The 26,882-nt window shown below is 34.1% G+C and overlaps 1 protein-coding gene across 3 annotated transcripts in view; it reads left to right on the top strand.

Annotated features, from left to right (window-relative positions):
- Positions 1 to 24,538, top strand: part of ROCK1 (Rho associated coiled-coil containing protein kinase 1) — a 138,220-nt gene extending 113,682 nt beyond the window's left edge. For 2 of the 3 annotated variants that reach the window (XM_072828981.1, XM_072828980.1), the window contains exons 23-33: positions 2,439 to 2,604; positions 3,464 to 3,557; positions 3,989 to 4,077; positions 7,091 to 7,279; positions 8,655 to 8,814; positions 15,755 to 15,825; positions 16,020 to 16,108; positions 20,218 to 20,296; positions 20,456 to 20,717; positions 21,455 to 21,662; positions 22,982 to 24,538. In XM_072828981.1, coding sequence (XP_072685082.1) covers positions 2,439 to 2,604; positions 3,464 to 3,557; positions 3,989 to 4,077; positions 7,091 to 7,279; positions 8,655 to 8,814; positions 15,755 to 15,825; positions 16,020 to 16,108; positions 20,218 to 20,296; positions 20,456 to 20,717; positions 21,455 to 21,662; positions 22,982 to 22,988 — 1,414 coding nt within the window. In that variant the 3' untranslated portion in view covers positions 22,989 to 24,538. The remainder of the gene's footprint in view (positions 1 to 2,438; positions 2,605 to 3,463; positions 3,558 to 3,988; positions 4,078 to 7,090; positions 7,280 to 8,654; positions 8,815 to 15,754; positions 15,826 to 16,019; positions 16,109 to 20,217; positions 20,297 to 20,455; positions 20,718 to 21,454; positions 21,663 to 22,981) is intronic. The other variant, XM_072828982.1, reaches the window with a different exon arrangement.
- Positions 24,539 to 26,882: the final 2,344 nt, after the last annotated feature.

Raw genomic sequence — 26,882 nt, 5'->3', positions numbered from 1 at the left:
CCAAACCGCAGCGCCACCCAGGGATCCCTTTCTGCTTCCTTTTATAACAAACTTTTTTTTTTTTTAACTTTAAATTCAGTTAACATATAATGTATTATCAGTTTCAGAGGTAGAGGTCAGTGATTCATCAGACTTATATAATACCCAGTGCTTGTTACATCACGTGCCCTCCTTAATGTCCATCACCCAGTTACCCCATCCCCGCACCCCTTTGTAGCAAACTTTCTTGAAAAGCAACATACCATTTATCTTCAGGTCTTTTTTTCCCTTTCTGTCTCTATCTCATTCCAGTCAGACTTCTGCATTCATCACACTACCAAAGTAACCCTACTCTAGGTCACTGATGACTTCCTAATAGTTAAAGACAATAGTCAGTTCTCAGTCCTTATCTTATTTAACAATGGCAGTTGACATATTTGATTACTCTCGCTTGACACAATTTCTTCATTTGGCTTCTGTGACACCATGTGGTATTTTTTCCGTATTGAATTGGCTGCTCTTAACCTTCTTTGCTCCTTTGTCCCTTCCCCTCTCTGAGACCTTTAAAATTTGGAGGGCCCAAGGGATCACTCTTTCCTTGTTCTCATCCAGCTTCATAGCTTTAAATAGCATCAGTGTACAAGCATGCTCTCTCCTGAATTCCAGGCTTGTATGTCCAGCCGTCTGTTTGACTCTACTTGAGTGTTTAATAAGCATCTCATTTTTAACATGTCCAGAAAAAATTCCTGATTCCCTTACTTTGCCAAACTGCTCCTCCCTGTTTTTCCCATTTCAGTATTAGCAAGTCTATTATTTCCAGTTATTTAAACAGAAAACCTTGCAATTATCTTAGACTCTTCTCTTTTTTCCTAATACTTTATATGCAATCTATTAATAAATCTTCCTAGCTATAATTTAAAAAGTGATATATATATCCACAAGTTCTTACTTGTACCATTTCCCAGCTTGATCCAAACTGCCACCATCTCCAATTTTGATACCATCTCCAATTTTGATACTATAATTAGCTTCCCAGCTGATATCTTTGCTTTTGCCATTGTCCCCCTATTGTCTGATCTTAATAATCTAGCCAGAATAATCTTTTTAAAACAGAATACTCAAGAGTAAAAGCCAAAGTTCCCTATACTGTCTTAGAAAGTCTTACAAGGTCTGTTCTCTCTTCCCACTTCTCTTAATACAGTTCTCACAACTTTCCTTCATCTCTCACTTCACTCACATTAGCTTCTTTCAGACCAGGCTTAGGGCATTTGTTGTTAGATGTTTCTTCCATTGTAACACTATATTTTTAGATACTTGCATAGCTCACTCTCTTACTTCCTTCATAGTTCTTCTCACATGTCTTAGCAGAGAGGCCTCCTTGATCACCCTGCATAAAATACCACATTCACAGCCTCTTCCACCTTTTTTGTTTTATTGTGTTCTCTGTAGCATACTATTTATTACTTGTTCATTTTTTTAATTGCCTATTTCACCCCACTAATATATACTTCCTCAGAGTAGAGGCTTTGTACTATATTTCTTAATTTAGACAACCATGTTTGGCACATAGTAACCATTTAGGTAAATGTTTGTTGGACAAATGAATGAATGCTCTTTTTTTTTTTTTTTTTAATAGATAGTATGTCTCCCTCCTTAGGTTTGAAACAGAAAATTTCATTTGTCTTATTCCCTTAGTAAAAAAATAGATGGCAGTCATTTTTTCATCAAACACTTATTGAGCACCTACCATATGTAGGGGGGATACAGTATGACCGAGATACCTTATCAAACAGAAGTTCTTTAGGAAGAGCAAGCAAGCTGGAATAATCTGGTCCTGGTCTGAATGTCAATTCTGAAAAGCTTTAAAGTATAATTCCCAAGGAGCATTCCTAGAATAGTTTATAGTGGTTTACAAATCTATTTATAAGTCTTCATAATCTCAATAAATTTCAGAACTGAAAGGGACCTCAAAAATCATTTAGTTTAACTCTCATTTTACAGATTTGATTAAATTGAGCTCCAGGAAATGTAAAAATTTGCCCAATTTTCTTACCCAATTAGTTAGTGATAGAACAGGGATAAGGTCAAGCAAGGTCTGGCCTCCTGGTTTACAAACCTATTATTTTTCTTCTGTCCCATGCTAACCTCCATTCTAAATCCACAACAAGTTCCTTTTCAAAAGTAGGCTGCTTATCATTGCTTTCCCACCTTTTCTTAGTTAAGTACAACAGCAGGTACAGGATTAAAGAGTTCTTTACTTTTATAGTTTTTCAAAATGTGAGAGGTTAAGTTTATTACTTTTATAGAATGTTTGCAGTAGATTCAAATAATGTATTTTAAGCAATAAAATGCTTAATTCTTAATGTTTAAATATAGTTGCCTTCTTTTAAGAGCGTATTGTTAAGTTGGAAGAATAACTGAATTTCTTTGTATCTGTTTCTCTTATAAATCTATTACAGAGAAACTCTTGCTACTCAGTTGGATCTGGCAGAAACAAAAGCTGAGTCTGAGCAGTTGGCTCGAGGGCTTCTGGAAGAACAGTATTTTGAATTAACCCAAGAAAGCAAGAAAGCTGCTTCCAGAAATAGGCAAGAGATTACAGATAAAGATCACACTGTTAGTCGGGTAAGTGTGATTGTCAGGTAAGTTTTATGACTGAAATTTACCTAAATAAAAATAGGTCACATCTTTAAGTGTTAGGGTATGTGTGCATATGTATTTACTTTGACTTTACTTATACACAGTAGTCAGTCTGTACTTTTGTATAAAGCAGTTTACATAATCCAAAACCATTGTTAATGACTGAAATTCTTATTCAGTATAATGTGTTTTTTCTCTTTCTGGCTATAGATCTTAATATATTATATCTGAAGAAATGCTTAGGTCAAATTCATTTGTTGTATTCTCTTAATATATTGCAACTGATTTTGTGGCCAGAATTCTGTAAAACACAGAGAAACTTTTGGGATGAGAAATTCTTTATGGATATCTACAAATTAATTCTAGGAACCAGTCCTGAAATTATACTATTGTCTACATAGATCATAGGGATTGAAAGGGGAGTTAGATTTTTCTTCTTTTGAAGAAATCCTAGCTTTACCTCTAAGAAGTTACATGGTTTGGGCAATTTACTTTAACTTCCCTAAGCCTCAGATTCTTCATCTATAAAATAGAAGTAATACCAGGATGCCTGGTTGATTCATTCAGTAGAGCATTCGACTCTTAATCTTCAGGGTTGTGAGTTTGAGTCTCATGTTGGGAATAGAGAGTTTACTTGGGGAAAAAAAAATACTATCTATTCCACAAGATTCTTATAAGGTTAAATGAAATATATTTGAATTTAGTATGTCCACATATGTTAAACCAGAAACCAGGCATTTTTATAATATTGTCTAATTTATCCTGCAAAGTATTTTTTAAAGGATATTTTAAATGTGAGACTAGCAAAGTGAATGTGATTTAAACCTTTGTGTGTTTTGTTAAGCTTGAAGAATCGAACAGCATGTTAACCAAAGATAATGAATTATTAAGAAAAGAAAATGAAGAGCTAACTGATAAAATGAAGAGGGCAGAGGAAGGTATGTAAGGTTTTGTTTTGTTTTTAAATCATAATGTTTAATCAGAGGTAAATCTTGAGTGATTTATATTGTGTGTTAGGTTTTTGAAATATTTGTTTTCATAGGTTAAATAATTTCTATAGTCTTAAGAATTATCTTAGCAGAATTTAAATATTCTCATCCCCCAAAATTGTAAATATGTGAGGTGATGGATGTCTTAATTAACTCAATAAGAGAATCCTTTCATGTTGTGTACATATATCAAATCATCTTATTGTACAGATTAAATATCTTACTAATTTATATGTCAATTGTATCTTAAAGCTGAACAAAAAATTATTTTAATGAACTTATTAAAAGTGATGTAGTATATACTAATTTGAATAATTAAGAACATTGTTAATTTGGAACACAAATTTAATGTCATATAACACTATATAATTTGTTAACAGAATATAAATTGAAGAAGGAGGAGGAGATCAATAATCTTAAGGCTGCCTTTGAAAAGAATATCAATACAGAGAGAACCCTTAAAACGCAGGTATACATACTCTTTCAGCCTTTTCTATATGTTTATATTTGAATATCATATATTCAAAAGTTAATATTTGCTATTTGTGCACTTTTTCTTAAAACTTAGGTCATAAGGGCAGCCCCAGTGGCGCAGCGGTTTAACGCCGCTTGCAGCCCAGGGCGTGATCCTGGAGACCCTGGATCGAGTCCCACGTCAGGCTCTCTGCATGGAGCCTGCTTCTCCCTCTGCCTGTGTCTCTGCCTCTCTCTCTCTCTCTCTCTCTCTCTGTCTCTATGAAGAATAAATAAATAAATCTTAAAAAAAAAAAAAAAACAACTTTGGTCATAATATTCAAACTTTTCATTGGAACAAGTAATGTAATTTTCTTTCTTCGTTAAATATAAAACACTTCCTCAGGAAATTGGCTTTCAATTGAGTTAAAAAAGATGTGCTAAAGAGTACTATTCCATTTACATGGAATATAGTACTATTCATATATATATATATATATATATGAATATATATAGTAGATATAGTATCTTCTATATATATAATATATAGTATTCTATATATGGTATATTCATATGGAATATAGTACTATTCATATAAATGGAATAGTACTCAACAGTAAAAAATGAAATCTTACCATTTGCAGCCACAGGGATGGAACTACAGTGTATTATGCTAAGGGAAATAAGTCAGACAAATACACTTATCTACTTGCCACTTATCTACTCTCCCTCCCAGCAGTTTTTCATGTTGCATCTAGATTAATCTTTCAAAAATGCACTTAATATCTGTTGAAAATCCTTCAGTGGAAATTTACTTACCTTTGCATACAGAGACCATGAAGAAAAAGATTGACCTTTATTACATAAAAATTCAACCATAATAAAAACCAAGAAATAGAAATTAAAGCAATAATGAAGTATCTTTTTGGCAAATGGGCACATTTTTTTTTTTAAGATTTTATTCATTTATTCATGAGAGACACAGAGAGAGAGAGAGAGAGAGAGGCAGAGACATACGCAGAGGGCAGGCCCCATGCAAGGAGCCCGACATGGGACTCGATCCCGGGATTCCAGGATCACGCCCTGGGCTGAAGGCAGGCACCAAACCACTGAACCACCCAGGGATCCCAAAATGGGCACATTTAAATAAGATACAATACTTGTATTTGGTAAGAACATAGGAAAGTTTATTTGTAAAATATATGAGGGAGTAAACTATAAGAATAATTAGCAAACACATTTTAATGTGCATATTTATTTGACCCAGTAACTGCACATTTAGGAATTTATCCTATGTAAATAACTCCATAAATGCTCAAAAGAAATATATACAAATATAATTACAGCAACATTATTTTTAATAACAAAAAATTAACCCAACCACCCATCAGCATAGTATTGACAAATCATAATACATCTATGCAATGTAAAGGAGCCATTAAAAATAAATGAAATATATATATAATGACATGGGAAAATAATAGTTCCCATATTTGATACAGTTATCAAATTTAAAAAGCAAGTCTCAGCACAGAATGTACAGCATAGTTCCATTTTTTAATTTAAATGTATCTATAATCAGCTTATATACATAGGGAAAAGTTTAGAAAGATATACACCCAGCAGATTGAAAGAAGAGTCTTTAGTAGAGGTGCTCTTTGATGGGTGATACTACAAGGGCTTTTCACTTTCTTCATAATATATTTCTGGATTTGATTTTTCTTATAATGTTAGATTTACTATTAGGAAAACAATACCCATTATGAATCAATGAAATAAATTTTTACTGCATTAAAAAAGTTATGGGCTCCTCATCCTAGATAGGACCATATCCATGGAAATGATAGTGACTCAGATTTTTTTGTGTCTTAGTGGAAAAATCTTTGGGTTTTTTTTTTTTTTTTAATATCATTGCAGAAAAAAATACCATGATTTATGTTTTAGTTTATGTAGCTTAACTTTACATGCTTTTAACACTTCTGATTTTGAATATATACAGAAGGGGTTAGCCTCAACTAACATTTGCATTTTCTCTTATATTCAAAAGGACCTCAGTATGGCCTAGTCTGCTACCCTGTCTGCTTACATTCCTACTTGTCCAAAGGAAAAATGTTATCTTGGGCCTTTTGTGCGGTTTGATCTGATTTTAATGCCATCCTTGGCTCTCCTTGACTCCTCTCTTTAATACTGTTTCTTCTTTGCTTATCCAACTCTTGCTTGTCTTTTTAAGAAACATATGTAGACACATATGCAGGTATATCAGGAAGCCATCCTTGACCTCCCTAGTCTCAGTTAGGTACTGCTCCCATAGCACACTTGTTTGCCTCTTTTCTTTTTACTTACCACTCTGTACGTTATAGTACAGTATATTGCTTGTTTGGCTCCTCCACCAGAGTAGCATGCCTTTGGGGCATAACTATATTCTTTTTTTTTTTTTTTTTTAAGATTTTTTGTATTATTAGAGAGAGAGGGATGGTCAGAGGGAAAGGGGAGAGAGAATCCCAAGCAGACTCCACGTTGAGTGCAGATCCTGATGCCAGGCTGGATTCTACAACCCTGAGCCGAAATCAAGAGTTAGAGGAGTAAATGGGTGACGGGCACTGGGGGTTATTCTGTATGTTAGTAAATTGAACACCAATAAAAATAAATTTAAAAAAATAAAAAGAGTTAGAGGCCCAACCAACTCTACTACCACCCAGGGGGCCCCTGTATATCTATTTTTGTATCTAGTGCCAATCAGAGTGCTTACATACAAATAACAAGTGCTGAATAATTGTTGAATGATAAATGGGTTTTGCAAGCCTGTTTGGTTCTTACATTTGAACAAGATGAAACAATAATAGGTACCCGTGCTACCGGTTACCATGTCCCACCCTTCATTAGGTTCTTATTCACACATACACAGACACACACATAGACACACATACTCGTGCTTCCTGATTTTGAAGAAAGAAATAGATTTTAGTGGAGATTTAAATTAGATGGCAATGATAGAGGTCTTTACTAATAATATTTTAATATTTTAATAGGCTGTTAACAAGTTGGCAGAAATAATGAATCGGAAAGATTTTAAAATTGATAGAAAGAAAGCTAACACACAGGATTTGAGAAAGAAAGAAAAGGAAAATCGAAAGCTCCAACTGGAACTCAACCAAGAAAGAGAGAAATTCAACCAGATGGTGGTGAAGCATCAGAAGGAACTGAATGACATGCAAGCGGTAAGGTTTATGTATGTGTGTTTGTAGGATTCATTTCTTAATTTGTTATTGCTATTTATACCTATTATCTATTGATCCTAACTAGATTTTTTAGTATAAAAATGCATATTCAGGTTTATAGTCTTCATAACTTGATCATTATTACTCTAATATGAACCATGATCTTGAAAAACTAGAAATATACTGTTGCCTATTAACCCTGATAATTTGAGTAAAATTTTTTTTTTTTTTAATAATTTGAGTAATTTTACCCATGAGCATTTACTTGATTAGAGAGGCTCGTTTGAGAGAAGCAGCCAAGGATTTGCTGCTTTGGCTTTAGATTGAAATTGAGATATGAGTAGGATAATATTAACTATAATTGAGATAAAAGATTTGAAGAATTATAGATTTTTTTGTTTTCTCTAATCAGGACTCACTTTTCAGAAATCAAATACCAATCTTAATTTTTTTGATATTTCCTGGCTTGTTAATAGCACAAAATTGAGAACATGGTCTCTGGACCTAGACTGCTTAGATAAAAGCACTATCATTTATGGTTTTACCATACTGAGAAGCTTTCTCTAGCTTTGAAACTGTTCCATTTGGAGCCATAAGAGTATTTCCTAAAGTTTGAAGAGGTTTTTTCAAAGTTGGTTTTTGTTTTTTTGATGCTTTGTATCTATTTATTTATTTTACAGAGGGAGTGGGGCGAGAGAGAAAGAGAGAATCTTAAACAGGTTCCATCCCCAGCATAGAGCTTGATGCAGGCCTTGATCTCATGACCCTGAACCAAAATCAAGAGTTAGATGCTTAACCATCTAACTCAGATTCCATCCCCAGCATAGAGCTTGATGCAGGCCTTGATCTCATGACCTGAACCAAAATCAAGAGTTAGATGCTTAACCAACTGAGCTACCCAGATGCCCCAGCTGCTTTATATTTAAAAAGTAAAAACAAAAAGTTTGTTTAAAGCAAGGAGAAAAGGAAGTTACCTAAGCAATGTATTATTGAGGAAGAGAACTTGAATTTTTACAATTAAGTCAAAATCTGTGGTAGTGGGATATTTGGGTGGCTCGGTGGTTAAGCATCTGCCTTCCACTCAGGGTGTGATCCTGGAGTCCTGGGATTGAGTCCCACATCGGGCTCCCTGCATGGAGCCTGCTTCTCCCGTTGCCTGTGTCTCAGCCTCTCTATTTCTGTGTCTCTCATGAATAAGTAAGTTAAATCTTAAAAAAAAATCTGTGGTAGTAAGCATTCATGAAATTTAGAGTAAGTTTTTAGTGATAGCAGTTTTAGATTCTTTATCACTTACAGCTCCATTAATTCTTAATTTCTTAATGTTGGAAATTTGATATTGATTTTTTTCTATTATCTTGTTATTTTTCAAAAACAGCAATTGGTAGAAGAATGTACGCATAAGAATGAGCTTCAGATGCAATTAGCTAGCAAAGAGAGTGATATTGAGCAACTGCGTGCCAAACTTTTGGACCTTTCCGATTCTACAAGTATTGCTAGTTTTCCTAGTGCTGATGAAACTGATGGAAACCTTCCAGGTAAGAATATTTCCATTACTTCATTCAGGTTGCTTAAATGTCATGGAAATTAGTTACTTCTTTCATTTAGCTTTCTACCCTTTGTCATTTTTTCCATGAATCCTTAAGAAATTTATGTTTCTGAATAGCCAAAGTCTGATTGTGTTTGCATTTTACAGAATAAAAGCAGTCAGAACAAATCTTAGGCTATTAAAATAAATCTGAGAGGCTCTACCTGAATAGAAATCTGAAGAGCTTTATGAACCTATGAACACCTAACTACATGGTAAAAGTTAAAGCTGCTGCTTTCACTGTTTAAAGAAAATAACATGTTTTCATGAATAGCAGCTCTTCAATATTTAATGTATTTTTTGTTTTATGTATTTTTGTGCAAAAACTAAAACCTGTACTTGGAACCACAGCCGCCTATATAGGGACCTTTCTTATAAAATAGTGATCTTCTTTGGTCAGACTTTAAGTTTCAAATTTAGAGAAATATATAAAAGGAATTAAGAAATGCAGTGAGGGGGCAGAGTCAATTAAAGGCAAAAGTGAGTATCTAGGACTTCAGACTTTCTTCTGTCCTTTCTCCAGTAGAGAATCAATTAAAAATAAGCACCCATTCTAGGTTGATTGTAGTGTAAGTTATAGTATATTTATATCTTTTTAACAGAGTGAGCAATGCACATAGGGTCAATTTAGAAATGAATAGATTATAAATAATTTTTAAATGCATTGCATATTTTAAAGGTATAAATATTTATATACACATACACATCTGACCTATTACATATCCTTAGCTGAAGGTTTTGGAAGTTTTGTTTATATGGTCATAAACTTGAAAATCAATTTTAATTTGTGTATTTCCTGAATAATGTTTGAATAGAAAGATATTTATAAAGCAGCATATTTTAAAGAGATTCTTTTTTTTTTTTTTTAAGAGATTCTATTTTAACAGATACTGGGTTTTTTGAGAATTTGATATAAAAAATTTGATAGACTACTTAGAAAATATTATTTATTGCTCTCAAAGACAGAGGTGAATTTAACTCTTACTTGTATACCGTGTCATCACTGCCCTCTTTCTTTTGTGTTTTTGCTAGCCCCAGTCAGATATCTGAGAAGGGCAGGGAGTGAAATTTCTTATTACAATGGTCAAGGAATTCCTTTTGTTTTCCCATTATTGGTTCTCTGAAATCTCCTGCCTCTTGAGAATCCAATAGGTGCATGTCCTTTATCAGAGAATCACTTTGGATTTAACAAGAACCTTTAACAAGTATAACTTTTAGGGGTGTTTGGCTTCATTCTTTCAATTGTTGAACTGAAAATTGTAGCTTAGAGTGCCTCTTCAAGCTATTTCTTAAGTTATTTATTAAAGGAATTCTTACTCCATTTAGTGGAAGTTAAATATCCTGACCAGGTTTTTTTGTCTTTATTTCACCCTTCCCTTTAACTTTGATTATAATGTCTTATTATGTATGCCTTGGCTTTCTTTGTATTAGGTTAAACATTTCAGAGACATTGTTGGTAAATATTATTTAGAAAAATTTAAATTGAATGAAGAGTTTAGGGGACATCTAAAGAGGAGGAGGGTAATGAGTTTTTTCTTCCATTCTGGCTCACTGAAGAAAACTAAACTCAAAGAATGATCAGATGGTTTGATTGGCAAACTTAAGTTGGGGGTCCATTTAGATTTCAGAATCCTGACCTAATAAATCCACATAGGAATCAATCAGCAAAGAAATTATAAAATGTTGCTCCTGGCTCCATTCTATTACTTAGAATAACAGTGTATTTTCAGAGACTTTGTTGCTAAGGTTTTCTAAGTTCAAACCAAGTGAGGGGAAAAAATGATACTGGTAGCCATTCTTCATTGCTATAAAAGGAGACCAGTTAGGTATCTCTTTCTCTTATTACTGTGCTCTTAGTCTTAAAACTTTACATTCATAGATCTCTATAGTGCTAACTTTCATACTGTAGGTAGAAAGTAACGGATAATCTATCAGTGGGGTTTTTTTTTATCCTTTTTTGTGTCAGATATTTTGTTAATAAATTGAAAATCTATTCTAATTCTGCCATTTACTAGATAGGTAAAAATGGATATTGGCAAATAAAGTTTAGGTTTTGCAATCATAGGAAGAACCGTTAAAGAATTTTGATAGTCGTTCTTTTTATTTTTTTTTTTAAATCATTTATTTGAGAGAGAGAGGAAGAGCACAGCAGGGAGACTGGCAGAGGGAGGGGGAAAAGCAGGTTCCCTGCTGAGCAGGGAGCCCCACGCGGGGCTCAGTTCCAGGACCTTGGGATCATGACCTAAGCCAAAGGCAGGTGCTTAACCAACTGAACCACCCAGATGCCCTGGTAGTTGCTCTTAATTTAAGAAAGTTGCTTATGGGATCCCTGGGTGGCGCAGCGGTTTAGCGCCTGCCTTTGGCCCAGGGCGTGATCCTGGAGTCCCAGGATCAAGTCCCACATCGGGCTCCCTGCATGGAGCCTTCTTCTCCCTCTGCCTGTGTCTCTGCCTCTCTCTCTGTGTCTCTCATGAATAAATAAATAAAATCTTTAAAAAAAAAAAAAAGTTGCTTATGATTCAAGTATCTAAAATTTTTGAAGATAATGACTAATGATTAACTTAGTTTAGAAAATTAGTAAATTAAACTACAGGCTGGGACGCCTGGGTGGCTCAGCAGTTGGGCGTCTGCCTTTGTCTCAGGGCATGATCCCGGGGTACTGGGATTGAGTCCCACATTGGGCTCCCTGCATGGAGCCTTCTTCTCCCTCTGCCTATGTCTCTGCCTCTCTCTCAATCTCTCTCTCTCTCTCTCTCTCTCTCATGAATAAATAAATAAAATCTTTTTTAAAAATAAAAATAAATAAACTACAGACTGAAAGGGGAGAACTTTGGATGGGATAGATTTACTCAACAGTTAAAGGCCTTTTGAAACATGGATCATATTTTTAGTTCAGTGAGATGTTTTTTTTTTTTTAAGATGGATTTATTTCTTTTAGGGGGAGAGAGCACAAGTGTGCATGTGGGCAGAGAGCAGGGGGAGGGACAGAGAGGGAGACAACCAGACTCCCCACGAGCAGGGAGATTGAGGTGGGGTTCAATCCCAGGACCCTGAGATTATGACTTGAGCTGAAACCAAGAGTCAGATGCTTAACCATCCAGGCGCCCCGAGATATATTACTTTTTAAGTAGTTGGATGGATGAACTGATAATATGATTTAGTTACAGATTTCATCATTCAGTATAAAGATTCTCATTTAATTACTATGTATATCTAGAGCTAAGCCTCTGTAACGGTCTTAGTTGGCATTATGTCCTTAATGAGATGAAATCTCTAAGTTTCCCAATTCTAAAAAAGCTTAGAAAAAAATTATGTCGTATAATCTTTGAAGTTCTTAAAATCACTTTTATTCTCCTAATTCTTTCATGTCTTCATCCTCCTTTTTGTTCTGTAGCAGGTTGTGGCCTAGCTACTGTAAATACAGAAGTTACACTTGGGTTTAAGATTTGCTTATTTCCTCGATGACAAAAAGAGTAACATGATAACTGCCTCTCCTCCCTTGTTCTTACTCTTTCCTTCTTTTGGAACCATTGACCAATAATCTGAAAAGAATGTAGAAGTAGATGAAGCACCTAGGAAAAACACTGATATCAACACTCTATTAATATTCATTATCTCATGGATTAGCTGCATCATTCTCTCCGTCTATGTATTTTAAATCTGTAAATAGTGAATTTCTTAGTGTATCCAAGTATTTGAGTATATGAGAGCTTCTGAATGCCCAAATCTAATCAATAATTGGAGATAATGCATCTGAATTCTTGAGCATTGGTTAATTTCATTTTTATATCACTCCTGAATAAAAAATTTTTTGGATGGTTCCTTAGCTCTGTTTCTTTTTTTATTTTTATTTTATTTTTTTTTTAATTTTTATTTATTTATGATAGTCACAGAGAGAGAGAGAGAGGCAGAGACACAGGCAGAGGGAGAAGCAGGCTCCATGCACCAGGAGCCCGATGTGGGATTCGATCCCGGGTCTCCAGGATCACGCCCTGAGCCAAAGGCAGGCGCCAAACCGCTGCGCCACCCAGGGATCCCCTTAGCTCTGTTTCTTAAGCAGTGTATGTTTACCCAAGTAAACTTCGGTAGTCTTCAGCAGTTAGCTTTGATGTGTAAACTGGCTGTATTGGATATTGACTTATATATATATAGTTAATCTCTATGTCTCTTATTTGGGTAAAGGAATCAGTTGTTGATATTGTAATGAGATACATACCTACATTTTTTTGGTAAGTTAAAATCACTCTAAAAACCCGTAAGAGCTGGAGCCAAGTTGTTTTGTACTTTGTACATTTTTGTGTACCATATTATTTATGGTAATCTAGAGTTAGAAGTCCTCAACATTTGTTTATCTGGAGCTGATTTCTGTGTTTGTAGTACAGAAGATGAAATTTAAAACTTTCAGATTGCCATGTAGGTCATGGTTTTAAAGGAGGTATACATGTGTAAAAAATAGTATGTTACCTTGTTTCTAAGACAGGAAGTAAAGGAAAATAAAGTATTTCCTAAGTAAAGGAAATAGGTTAGTATATATTTTTTAATTTATCCCTAAGCTTTAGTTCATCTGTTTCTCTGAAGGGAGTTCACCAGGAAAAACTAAAATTCTCTCCTGTAACACCATTGTTTTAAATTGGCAGACTTACATATCCTGAACACCTTTTTTCAAGTTCCAAATTTCTTCATTTAAGAGCAAATATAAAATTAGGCTTATTTGAGTCATAAAATGTCTTTGACGTACAAAATTCTCTAGGAAAACTGAAATGACAGATAAAGTCAAAACACAACAGTCATTGAAAATATATTAAAGAGAACACTGGTAGGTTAATCCAAACCTAGAACCATGAAGCATTAATACTTTTGGCATTTATTCTCATAGAGAAATAACTGGGGGATAGTAGTATTTGGGCATACACAGTTTTATATAAATGTCAAGATTTCAATGACTTTCACATCTTTTCTGTGAGGAATTACTGGTATTAAATGGAGGAGTAAGAGCTGCAATTTGGGGTGCACTAAAGGGAAACTTTCCTAGCAGTAACTTGTTGCTTTCGTAAGATAGAGTGTTTGTGAGTGATTAGGAACCTTCTGCATGTTATTTAATATGAAACTGCCCTTTGATTTTTAAATCATAACCATTATTTACAGAGGATGACTTTAACTGGCTAATGTGGAAAAAAATAGAATTGCAAAATAATCAGTTTTTTGTCAAGTACGTACCTACTCTGTATGTCAGATGTCTTGGGGCATATAAAAATAGTGTTAGGATATGGTCCTGATCTTTAAAAACTTCAAGGCATTACCTAAGGAGAAAAAATAATTATTGCTAAACTAAATAAGAGCACTAAGAAAAGAGTTAAGAGAAGAGGAAGATCATTTTACGCTGAGGTTATCATTATTTTCTCCACCTTAACAACTACAATTTAGATGAAGGGAAATAATAAAAGCAAAGGACGTTAGGTGCATGGAAGAAGTTGGAACAAGACAAATATTACTTCCAATTCAATTAGCTGCAAGGCTTTTTAGTTAAAGGATAGAGTAGCATTGTGTTCTAGGAACACAAGCTCAGAAATTAGCCTGCCAGGGTAAACTACAGGTTTGACAAATACTGATATATACCTTTGAGCAAGTCAGTTTACCTTCTAAGCCTTGGTGTCTTCATTTGCAAACGGAGAATGATAGTAAAGGCTATCCTGTCCTGTATTCATAGAAATATAATCTCATATATTCATGGGATAATACATAGGTTAGATGTGAGATATTACTTGGAAAGCACATATCAAACCATAAATGTTCAGTAAATGTTACCTATAATTATGATGACTCTAAGGCAGATGTTTAACAGTCTTTAAGTTATGTGGAGAAGGGCATTATATATTCCCATTAAGGTCATGATTTGAGCATTATACTTGAAAATTGGCTAGTTTTCTGTTTTTTTTGTGTTTCAAATATGAGATAGAGAAAACAATTAAATGCTCTTATCTCTAACTTGATGTAAAATAATCATTTCTAACAGAATCCTTTTTTCTCCAGATATTTCTAATAAACATTAATTATTTTTAAAAAGTAACAATATTTATTTTTAAATGCCTTGATTGAATTCATTAAGGAATTTCTGGTATTCACAAACTTGTTAAAATATTAGCAGCTGACCAACTCAATTTTATGTTCTTTTGCTGTTTTTTAAATTCTGGTGTAACATACTTAAAAGACTTCATTTATACCTCTTTAGTTTGATAAGAATTACAATTGGATTTAACTCTAGAATTAAGTAACCCCCCCCAACCAGATTTGGATTAACTTTATTGAAATTATTATAGGTGTTTTACCAAAAAGTTTATCAGAATATTGTGCTGAGAAAACAAATAAAATGCTTGTCTCTTATTCTTTATATCTAGTTGATTCTGCCTGCATTCCTTATTTATTTATCTTCTATTCTTATCTTCTGTGAGTAATAGGACCCTTCTCTATACTTTTGCTTGCTCTTTCTTGTGTAAATCATCGCTCTGATTTGTTCCACTTGCTGCATTTTTTTTTTTTTTGCTAAATATTTTATGAGTGTTAAATGATATTTAAAGTCTTCTGTATCATATCCCATTTAAGCTGCAATCCATTCCAGTCTTGCCTGGCTCTTGAGGGTATTGTTTTACTTCATACTTTTATAATTGAGCACTAAATGTTAATTTTATGGGAAATTGGCTTGGAATTTTTTTCTGCAATATTTGTATGGCCATTAAAGTTGATTTGTGTGATTGAAGCATGGAAGAGCAAATTGTAGCACTTATTCATTTAGCTGTGTTCAAATGCCTGTTGCTGCATGCTGTCAGACAACCTGTAATAGTTTTTCCTCTTGTTACAATGAGACTGAATACTGTATGTTCTTTTTCTCCTAGAGTCAAGAATTGAAGGTTGGCTTTCAATACCAAATAGAGGAAATATCAAACGATATGGCTGGAAGAAACAGGTATTATATGCCTCTTTTTTTCTAATCTGTTGTATATTTTACTTTTAAAGCATAGAACTTGTATTAATTGCTCTATTATTAACATTAATCTTAGATGCAGTACAATATACTTTAGACATAAATGGCAAGTATTGTGCTTATCATTTTAAGCCAATATCGCTCTTATATGTCTTCCCCTTTCTTTCTCATTTCAGTATGTTGTGGTAAGCAGCAAAAAAATTTTGTTCTATAATGATGAACAAGATAAGGAACAATCCAATCCATCCATGGTATTGGACATAGAGTAAGTTGCCTTTGGTTGAAAATTCAAATCAGTTAAATATTAACTTTATGATAATTATTTTTAGACTTACAATTTAGGGTTTTTTTTTTTAAGATTTTATTTGCTTATTAGAGAGAACATGAGCAAGAGGAGGGGCAGAGGGAGAAGCAGACTCCCTGCTGAGCAGGGAGTCCAATGTGGGCTGATGTGACCTGAGCCCAAGGCAGACACTTAACTGACTGAGCCACCCAGGTGCCCCTAGACTTAGAGTTTATATTTTGTTATTTAAATGACGTTACCTACTTTTCTTACAAGTTTTAAAACTTTATGTTAAATCTTCAGCCAAATGCAGGAGGGAAATTTTTGCATAGCTGATTCATGTATTCTAAAGACAGATTTTTTATTTCAAGTGTTTTTTGGTGTTAGGTTTGTTTTTGTTTGTTTGTTTTTGGTGTTAGGTTTTGAGAGCATCTCCAAAAGTACTGTATGTATATGATTATGCAGTCACTGTTAAGGAAATGTGAATATATCTTTTGTTTTTAATATTAGGTCACAGAGACCTTTAATAAGCTTAGGGTTTTTCCTTTGTATTCATTCTTAAACTATTTCGTTAGCACTGCAGACTGTATCATCATAGTGCTAAAGATTGTACAAGGATAAGTAAGATGGTTCCATATTTAAGGAGCTCACAGGTAGTAGTAGAAAAGGTAAAACATGCAACAAAGTATAAATTCAAAATGATATATGGTGGGTGCTATTCATGAAAAATATAAACATACAATGAAGAATTGCCATTCCTTTGGAATTAAACATTTATGAAGTCCATAATAGCTAGAGTGTAAAAAGAATTAAGCAACTACCAGAGAGTACTGAAATTTTATTTCCCAGCTTTTTTCTTTTTTCAAGTATAATTAACGTACAGTGTTATATTAGTTTCAGGTGTACAGTATAATAAGTCAGAAATTCCGTACATTACTCAGTGCTCATCACAAGAAGTGTAATCCTGGGCAGCCCCGGTGACTCAGCAGTTTAGCACCACCTTCAACCCAGGCCATGATCCTGGAGACCTGGGATCAAGTCCCACATCGGGCTCCCTGCCTGGAGCCTGCTTCTCCCTCTGCCTGTGTCTCTGCCTCTCTCTCTCTTTGTCTCTTTGTGTGTCTCGTGAATAAATAAATAAAATCTTAAAAAAAAAAAAAAAGAAGTGTAATCCTAATCCCCTTCAACTATTTCTCCCATCCCCTCACCCACCTCCCCTCTGGTAACCATCAGTTTTTTCTCTGTTTTTAAGAGTCTGGTGCTTTTTGTTTGTCTCTTCTTTGTTCATTTGTTTTTTAAATTCCACGTGAGTGAAATCATTCAGTATTTGTCTTTTTCTGGCGGATTTATTTCATTTAGTATTATACTGTCTAGCTCCATCTATGTTATTGCAAGTGGCAAGATTTCATTTTTTATGGCTGAATAATATTCTATTCACTTTATGGTTATATACTTGTGTTACTTTCCTATCTTGGCTATTATATATAGTGCTGCAGTAAACACAGGGGTGCATATATCCCTTCAAATTAGTGTTTTCATATTCTTTGGGTAAAAATCCTATAGTGGAATCAATTACTGGATCATATGGTAATTCTATTTTTAATATTTTGAAAAACCTCCATACTGTTTTCCATAGTGGCACCAGCTTGCATTCCCCCCAACAGTGCATGAGGGTTCTTTTTTCTCTACATCCTTGCCAACATTTGTTATCTTTTATATTTTTAATTCTAGCCATTCTGACAGTATAAGGTGATATCTCATCGTTGTTTTGATTTGCATTTTCCTGGTGATTACTGATGTTTAATGTCTTCTCATTTGTGCCATCCGTATGTCTTCTTTGGAAAAGTATCTATTATGTCCTCTGCCTTTTTTTTTTTTTTTTTTTAATTTTACTTATTTATTTGAGAGACAGAGCAAGTAAGAGAAAAAGTGAGCACGAGTGGCAGGGACAAGTAGAGGGAGAGAGAGAAAGAGAGAGAGAGAGAAGCAGGCTGCCAGCTGAGCAGGGAATCCAGTGCAGGGCTTCATCCCAGAATCCTGGGATCATGACCTGAGCAGAAGGCAGATGCTTAACTATCTGAGCCATACAGGCACCCGTCCTCTGCCTATTTTTAATTGGATTATTGGGGAGGCTGGTGTTGAATTTTATAAGTTCTTTATATATTTTTTCTATTAACTCCTTATTGCTTATATCGTTTGCAAATATATTCTCCCATTCAGTGGGTTGCCATTTTGTTTATGGTTTCTTTTGCTGTGTAAAAAGCTTTTTTGTAGTGTAGTCCGTCCCAATAGTTTAATTTTGCTTTACTTTCCCATGCCAGAGGAGACCTATCTAGAGAAATGTTTGCATGGCTTATGTAAGAGAGATTACTACCTGTGTTTTCTTCTAGAAGTTTTATGGTTTCAGGTCTCACATTTAGGTCTTTCATCCATTTTGAGTTTATTTTTGTGTATAGTGTAAACCAGTGGTCCAGTCTCATTCTTCTGCATGTAGCTATCCAGTTTTCCCAGCATCATTTGTTGAAGAGACTTTTTCCTGTTTTGTTTTCTTGCCTCCTTTGTCATGGATTAATTGATCATAAACACATGGGTTTATTTCTGGGCTCTCTATGCTGTTCTGTTGATCTATATGTCTGTTTTTGTGCCAATTGCATACTATCTTGATTTCCTAATGTTTTAAAGAAGCATTAGCTGTGAAAATTTGGAATAATACATAAACACCAATATTAAAGACCTCATCTTTCAACTTTCGAAAAAAAGTTCAGTACTTTCAGATTGATGAAAGCTGGTTGTTTTATCTTTTTTATTGAGGCATAATTTTTATTTTTATTTTTTTGAGGCATAATTTTTATATAATAAATGCATACATCTTAAGTGTTGTATTCACTGACTTATGACAATTATAAACACCTATGTTTCGATCACCCTAGAAAGCCCACTTATACTCTTTTCAGGAGGGGGAAACGGTCATCAGAATTTTATTATGGAGTCTTGCCTATTCTAGAACTTCATATAGATGTAATTATTACAGTATATATTCTTTTTTTTCCTGGCATCTTTCACCCAGCCTAGTGTTTTGCTGTGTGTATCAATTGTCTGTTCGATTTATTGCTGAGTAATATTCCATTGGATTAATATGTCTCAATTTGTTTATCCCTTCTGTTGATGAACATTTGGGTTGCTTTATAAATAGACTGACATAAGTTTTGGGGCTATTATAAATAGACTGACATGAGTTCTGTGTCAAAAATATGTAGTGCAAGTATTTCCTAATCTGTGGCTTGCCTATTCATTTTCTTTATGGTGTCTATTAATGGAAGCCAATTTATCAATTTTTTAAAAGAATTACAACCTTTTGTAGTCTAAGAAATTTTGCCTACCTTCTTTTAGGAGCTTTATTGTCCTAGGCTTTACATTTAAGTTAAGATTAATTTCCAGATTTACTTTTGTGTTTGGTAAGAGGTTGCAGTTGAGGTTAGTTTTGAATGTGTATGTGTATGTTTTTCCACATAGATATCTGGTTGTGCCAGTATTGTTCATTTTCATATATCGATCTTGAATCCTCTAATCTTGCTGTTTACTTACTAGTTTTATTGTGTTTTTTGGTGGCTTCCACAGGACTTTCCTACAAATATAATCATGTACTTCTTTCCAGTCTGTATGCCTTTATCACATGTATGGATTCATATGATCACCACCAAATACAGACTATAGTTCCATCACAGGGACCTGTCATGCTACTCTTTTTTTTTTTTTTTTTAAGATTTTATTCATTTATTCATTAGAGACACAGAGAGAGAGAGAGAGAGAGAGGCAGAGACACAGGGATAGGGAGAAGCAGTCTCCATGCAGAGAGCCTGATGTGGGACTCGATCCCGGGTCTCCAGGATCACACCCTGGGCTGAAGGCGGCACTAGACCACTGAGCCACCCAGGCTGCCCGATACTTTGATTTTAATTTGCATTTCCCTAATGACTAATGATGTTGAACATCTTATCATGTTTTTATTTGCAATCTGTATGTCCTTTTTAATGAAATGTCTTTTACTTTAAATAAGTTTTTATAACAGCTTATATATATTTTCATTTTAGTAAATTGTTTCATGTTCGACCTGTAACCCAAGGAGATGTTTACAGAGCTGAAACTGAAGAAATTCCTAAAATATTCCAGGTAAAGACCTTAAATTCCAATTTTAAAAGATCTTTTATTTAAATACTAAGTGCATTTTGTGAAGTTAATGCAAGCACACCAATGCTTTTTATACATTTGAAGATTATATGTACAAATTAAGACTTTTTAAAATCTTCCTTTTACCATTCCTGAATATAGATACTATATGCAAATGAAGGTGAATGTAGAAAAGATGTAGAGATGGAACCAGTACAACAAGCTGAAAAGACTAATTTTCAAAACCACAAAGGCCATGAGTTCATTCCTACACTCTACCACTTCCCTGCCAACTGTGAGGCCTGTGCCAAACCTCTCTGGCATGTTTTTAAGCCACCTCCTGCCCTAGAATGTCGAAGATGCCATGTTAAGTGCCACAGAGATCACTTAGATAAGAAAGAGGATTTAATTTCTCCATGTAAAGGTAAGGCATAAAAATTATTTTTGCAATTTATAAAAAGTTAGAAAACTAAGCCCCATTTAAATAACTTCAAAAAAAAAAATAAATAAATAAATAAATAAATAACTTCTTCAAATGTAGCATTTTCTACACCAATTTGAAGAGATTATAAACAGTTATATTTTAGCACTGATGGAGCAACATGTAGCTGTCATTTTTACAGTTACAGATTTAGCTTTGAAATAATGTTTTTAAAGAGAATTAATCCTTTGTAAAAACGTACCTCTAAGAAATTAAATTGGAGAGAAGGACTATAGGTGAGTTCCACTGCATTATTCGTCCTTGAATCTTTACTTCCTTTTTTCTTTTTGTGTGTTTTTCACTGCCTAGACCAATATACTGGATAATAGGCAAAATGTCTTCTAGTTTTAGTAGATGTAGCCTGATAGAAAGAATATAGGCAATAGCTATTTTAAGATAAGAAACTTATGTTCTAAAAATACATTAACTTGTTTCACTCCTGCATTTTTTTGTATTAGTTTTAACTTTATTTTTCTTAATAGCTTCTGTTTTCTTTTTAAATTTTCAGCCTTAATTAAGGAGAAAGAGATATTTTCCAAGCTTAATTAAGCATAGTAAATCTTAAAAAAAAAAAAAAGCATAGTAAATCTTTTAAAATTTTAAGAACTTATAAATTATGCTTCAGGAGGGCCATTTTAAATGATTGTGTATGACTTTGTGTCTTTTTTTTTTTAACATAGTAAGTTACGATGTAACATCAGCAAGAGATATGCTGCTGTTAGCATGTTCTCAGGATGAACAAAAAAAATGGGTAACACATTTGGTAAAGAAGATCCCTAAGAATCCACCATCTGGTTTTGTTCGTGCATCGCCTCGAACGCTTTCTACAAGATCTACTGCAAATCAGTCTTTCCGAAAGGTGGTCAAAAATACATCTGGAAAAACTAGGTAAGAATTGCAATTGTTAACCTTTTGACAATGTGAAAGCGATTGGTTAATATCTATTAAAATCTAAAATCTAATTATTTCCCTATAGAGGACATCATTTGTAACTAAGCAATATGACTTGAAATGACTTCACAAATTAGTTTGATTCCTGTTTGAAGTTAAATAGATTCATATAAAACTTTGCTCATCTTTTCTTTAAATTTAACTATGTTGGCATAGATTTTTTTTAATCAAAATTATTTGGTGTTATCATTGATAATGATGTTGCAAATAAACTTCCTAGTTAAGTATCTCCCTCTTTTTTTTTTTTAACAGATTTTGATAGAATTTTTTCAAAAATATTTGTATGCTATAATAAGCAATTACAGGACATAATTAAACCCTTTCATGAAGCGAGGTTATGATTCTCATTCTCATTTTGTACACGAATAAATGAGATCTAGAGGAGTTAAGCCACTTAGACAAGATCCTACAGCAAGCTAGTGGCATAGTCAGGGCTGAAACCTTTTTTTTTTTTTTAAGATTTTATTTATGTATTCATGAGAGACACAGAGAGAGAGGCAGAGACATAGGCAGAGGGAGAAGCAGGCTGCATGCAGGGAGCCCAACGTGGGACTCAATCCCGGGACTCCAGGATCACACCCTAGGCCGAAGGCAGATGCTCAACTGCTGAGCTACACGGGCGTCCCTCCTATTTATTTTTTATTTTTATTTTTTTATCCAATTCTAAAGTCTCAGTTTTTCTCCTATACCAAATACCCAACTTTCCTGGAGTGTAATGCCTACACTAAAAGGAATGTTTTAATCTAAAAGTAAGACCTAACCTTGATTTGCCTCTCTGTTAATGTCACTCGAGTCCCCCAAGCAGACTTAAAACCATTTTTAATTCATCCCATTTCTTTACTCCGTATTATCAATAACCAATTCTAATTCTTTGAAATGACTAATAAGCATTACAGTTTCTGTATTCTTCAGCTGTCATACTACTCCAGTATATTACCACTTCACTCCTTATTTCTGTAAAATCCTGGATCACTTCTCTCCTGTATAAGATAAAACTATATCCAGAATTATTTAAAATTGAATGATAGCTTTGTAAAAAACAACAACAAAAAAAATGAACACCATGTGTTTGAAATAGAGTAGAAGCAAGAAGAAAATAACGCTAAATATATTTTTCCTTTTCCTGTTTTCCAAATTGTGTGTATTTGTTAATCGCATACAAAGATAATGTATATTTACCCTGCAATTTTGTTTCTTGTATTTTTAAACTGAGTTATTTCTGAAGTTAATTTTTTTTCTGCTCCTCTCTCCCCCAGCAGTTAACAGTGTGATTTAACGCCTTGTGGTAATGCCTTTTGGAATCGTGTGGAATGCTACCTGATAAACCAGGCTTCTTTAACAATGCAGAGCAGACAGGCTGTTCCTTTGACACAAATATCACAGGCTTCAGGGTTAAGATTGCTGTTATTCTGTCCTTGCTTTGGCACAAAAACACACTGAGGGTTTTTTTGTTTTTTTTTTGTTTTAAATTGCGGGTTTGCCTACAGGTAGATTAGATTAATTATTACTATGTAATGCAAGTACAATTTGGGGAAAGCTTAGGTAGATATATTTTTTTAAAAAGGTGCTGCCTTTTTGAATTTCTAAGAAAACGCCTGTCAATCATGATAGAACACAGTTTTCCTCATATGAGTGAGAGGAAGGGACTTTCACTTTCAAGTGGAATGGCCATCACTATGAAGATCAGCTCATGGAAGGAGTAAAGAAAATATCTCAAAATGAGACAACTGAAATTCTTTTAAATGACTTCAGTCTTTGTGCTCTTGCAAGACTATACAAAACTATTTTAAGAAAGCAGTGACATCACTTGACTTCAGTGCCCTCACTGTAGAATTTAAAAGCCTCACTTTTGATTGCCCGTGGCGGACTTATGAGAATAAATATTTTACATTATGCTTTACAAAATACTGTATGTGTTTCAGCACGTTTATAGATTGGGGAATGGGAGAAGGCAAAAAAAAATTACATTTAATCTATGCATTTTTGCCAAGCCATATTGAATTATTTTACTACTAGAGATGTTAGAAACTAACTGTACAAAAGAACCAAGTTTTAAAAGCATTTTGTGGGGTACATCATTTCTGTAATTGTATAATGTATTTCTTTGTGGTTTTAAGTGATAAAGACATTAAGTTAACAAACATATAAGAAATGTATGCACTGTTTGAAATGTAAATTATTCTTAGAACACTTTCGATGGGAGTTGCATTGCCCTTTTAGTGCCTTAATTTGAAAGAATTATTTTACTGCCATGACTAAATACAGAAATTTCAAAAGAACATATTTTCAAAAAATTATATGTCAGTGGGTTTTTCATTGATAATTGGTTTAATTTAAAATATGTAGAGGTTTGCTGGACTTTCATAAATTGAGCACAATCTTTGCATTAAACTACCTGCTACAATAATGAATGACTTTATAAAATTCTGCGAAATATGTAGGTTACATCAATATAAAAGAAAATTATGGCAATACGTCTGTGATGTTTTCCAGTTAACATAGGAATTACCAGATAAATACTGTTAAACTCTTGTCCAATAACAAGAGTTGATTCATGTGGGCAGTATGATTTATTGTTTATTTTTTTAACCAAATACCTCCTCAGTAATTTATAATGGCTTTGCAGTAATGTGTATCAAATAAGAAGCACTGGAAAACTGATTTGTCTCTAGGATGATATGCATGTTTCAAGTGGTATTGAAAGCCGCACTGATGGATATGTAATAATAAACATATCTGTTATTAATATGCTAATGACTCTGTGCTCATTTAATGAGAAATAAAAGTAATTTATGGATGGATACCTTTAATAATGACTGGTGTTTCTCATTGCTGAAATGAATAGAAACCATGTTATAAATTAGTCCCTGACTGTATACAAATGTTTGTTAAATTCCATGACTAAAGTGAATTTTTAAAAGAAAATCTGGTTTGGGCTCTAAAACTAAGGGCTACAGTTGAAAAAAAGCTGACTAATGTCTGTTGGGAAACAACCCTCTGTGGATCTCTTGCATTTCTCCATCTCATACGAGCAGTGGCTCTGACAGCCTTAGCTCTAGCCTATCTTTACTAAAGAGATTTGTATAGTGAACAGTCTTGGACAGTGTCATGTCTGCCTCACAAGAAAGGCAGGTTGTTTACTGTCCAGTATAATAAATGTTAACGTCTCCCTCTAGAGCAAAATTTGGCAGATTTGCCTGTGCTCCTTATGAAAGATTCAGATACCCTAACTTCAGCTTCCTCAGGTGTAGCACAAATCCACTGCATGTTCAGCACTCCCCTGGGCCACTCGGCATCTACATCTCTTTGGAGGGCAAGGAGAACTGACAGCACTGTGACACTCATGCTGCTTGCTATATTGTTAGTATCAGACTCTGTACTGTAACATGGCTCTGTAAGGTTAAGTAAAGTGCAGAGAACAGAATTAATTCTAATTAGTTTAAGAAGGAGAGGACTTAAAAAAAAAAAAAAAAAAAAAAACACCCAAGTGTGAAACTATTGAGAACTGACAGAGATTTGAGGAATAACTCTAAATGCCACATTGTAGAACCAGGGCAGCCAAGAATGCTGCTTCTAAGTATAGAACACCACTCAATCCCAAAGTATACCAACATGGCAAGGACCAGCAAAGTGCCATGATCAGGATGGCACACTACTGCTGGTTCTCTACAGTTTTTTGCTATGCCTCCTACAACCCATACCAAGTTGGATGCTTTCTACCATTCCTCTTGCCACTTAGGAGCCTTGTGTCTGGATACTGGAATCTCTGTCAACACTGCCCAGGAAAAATTTGCATCATCTCACGCCTTCTATGTGTACATCTGCTTGTCCCAAACTAAATCACATCCAGAACTCTAGCTGCAAGGAAACCTGGGAAATGTACTTTCATTTTTCTGTCCACTTTACTACAGGAAGAGACACTGAGAAGTTCAAAATCAAGTGTGCCCATTGGCCACACCTCAAGCTTGAGCTGAGACTCAGAACTCCAGGCTAGAAAGAAAACAGCCACTGTCTTATTTATAGGCTGAAAACTGTGGGTCACTTGTCATTATATGAACTTTCAGCTTAAAATAACCTGTCTACACGCCATTTAAACATTTTTTAGAAGGGATGCATGGGTGGGTCAGTAGTTGAGCGTCTGCCTTCAGCTCAGGCCATGATCCCCGGGGTCCTGGGATCAAGTTCCGTATCAGACTCCCCATGAGGAGCCTGTTTCTCCCTCTGCCTGTTTCTGCCTCTCTGTGTCTCTCATGAATAAATAAATAAAATCTTTAAAAAATAATCCAAACATGGCAATCAAACTTTGCTTGATAAAATATGTTCTCATAAGTTTTCATATCATTAGAAATTCTATAATAACCAAATTTAGTAATCACATATTAATGTGTTGGTTCTTACTGGGTTGCTGATTTGAGCTTCCAGTTCTTAATTTTCAATTCGTGACACTTCCACAATGCTTCCTGTTGAGAATGAAACACAACTACTAGCAGCTATTTGGTTAAAGATAATGTCTTTTTAAAAATTAATTGACTGGTATATACTGTCTACTACACTTTCTTTAAAACTGTGATATCACTTAGTGAACAAAAGTTCTTAGTTAAGTCGAGTTTATTGATATTGTCCTTTACAGTTAGTGCTTTTTGTGTTCCGTTAAGAAACCTCTGCCTATTCCCCAGGGTTATAGAAGGTGATTATCCTGTATCAGCTTCTTGAAGCCTGTTGTTTTAACTTTTGCATTAAATTCTGTCATCCAACTGGAATTGTGTGTGTTAAGTACAAATCAAGGGCTTTGTTTTTTGCTTTTTTCCTCCAAATGGATATCCAGTCGATGCCAAAAGTTTTAAAAATATGTCACAATAAATAAATAAAGACCCTGCCAGGATTTTAATCAGGACTGCATTCAGTTTGGGGAGAATTAACGTCTTTAAAATTTTATCTTCCAATCTGTAAACATGTTAAGTTACTGCACAGAAATAAAGGGGACATATTTGCAAATGTCATAATTTCATATGTAGAAGTCTAAAAATGATTTAAGTGAATGTTGAAAGACCACTAGATACAAGATAAATACACAAAAATAAGTTTTCTATATACTAGCAACAATTAGTGAAAAAATTTTAATGATATTTACAATAAAAATCCACTTGAAAGATGTAT

This window comes from Canis lupus, chromosome 6, assembly GCF_048164855.1.
Source record: "Canis lupus baileyi chromosome 6, mCanLup2.hap1, whole genome shotgun sequence".
NCBI lineage: Eukaryota > Metazoa > Chordata > Mammalia > Carnivora > Canidae > Canis > Canis lupus.
The sequence above is the reverse complement of the archived record's forward strand: the minus strand, read 5'-3'. Positions and strand labels throughout refer to the sequence as shown.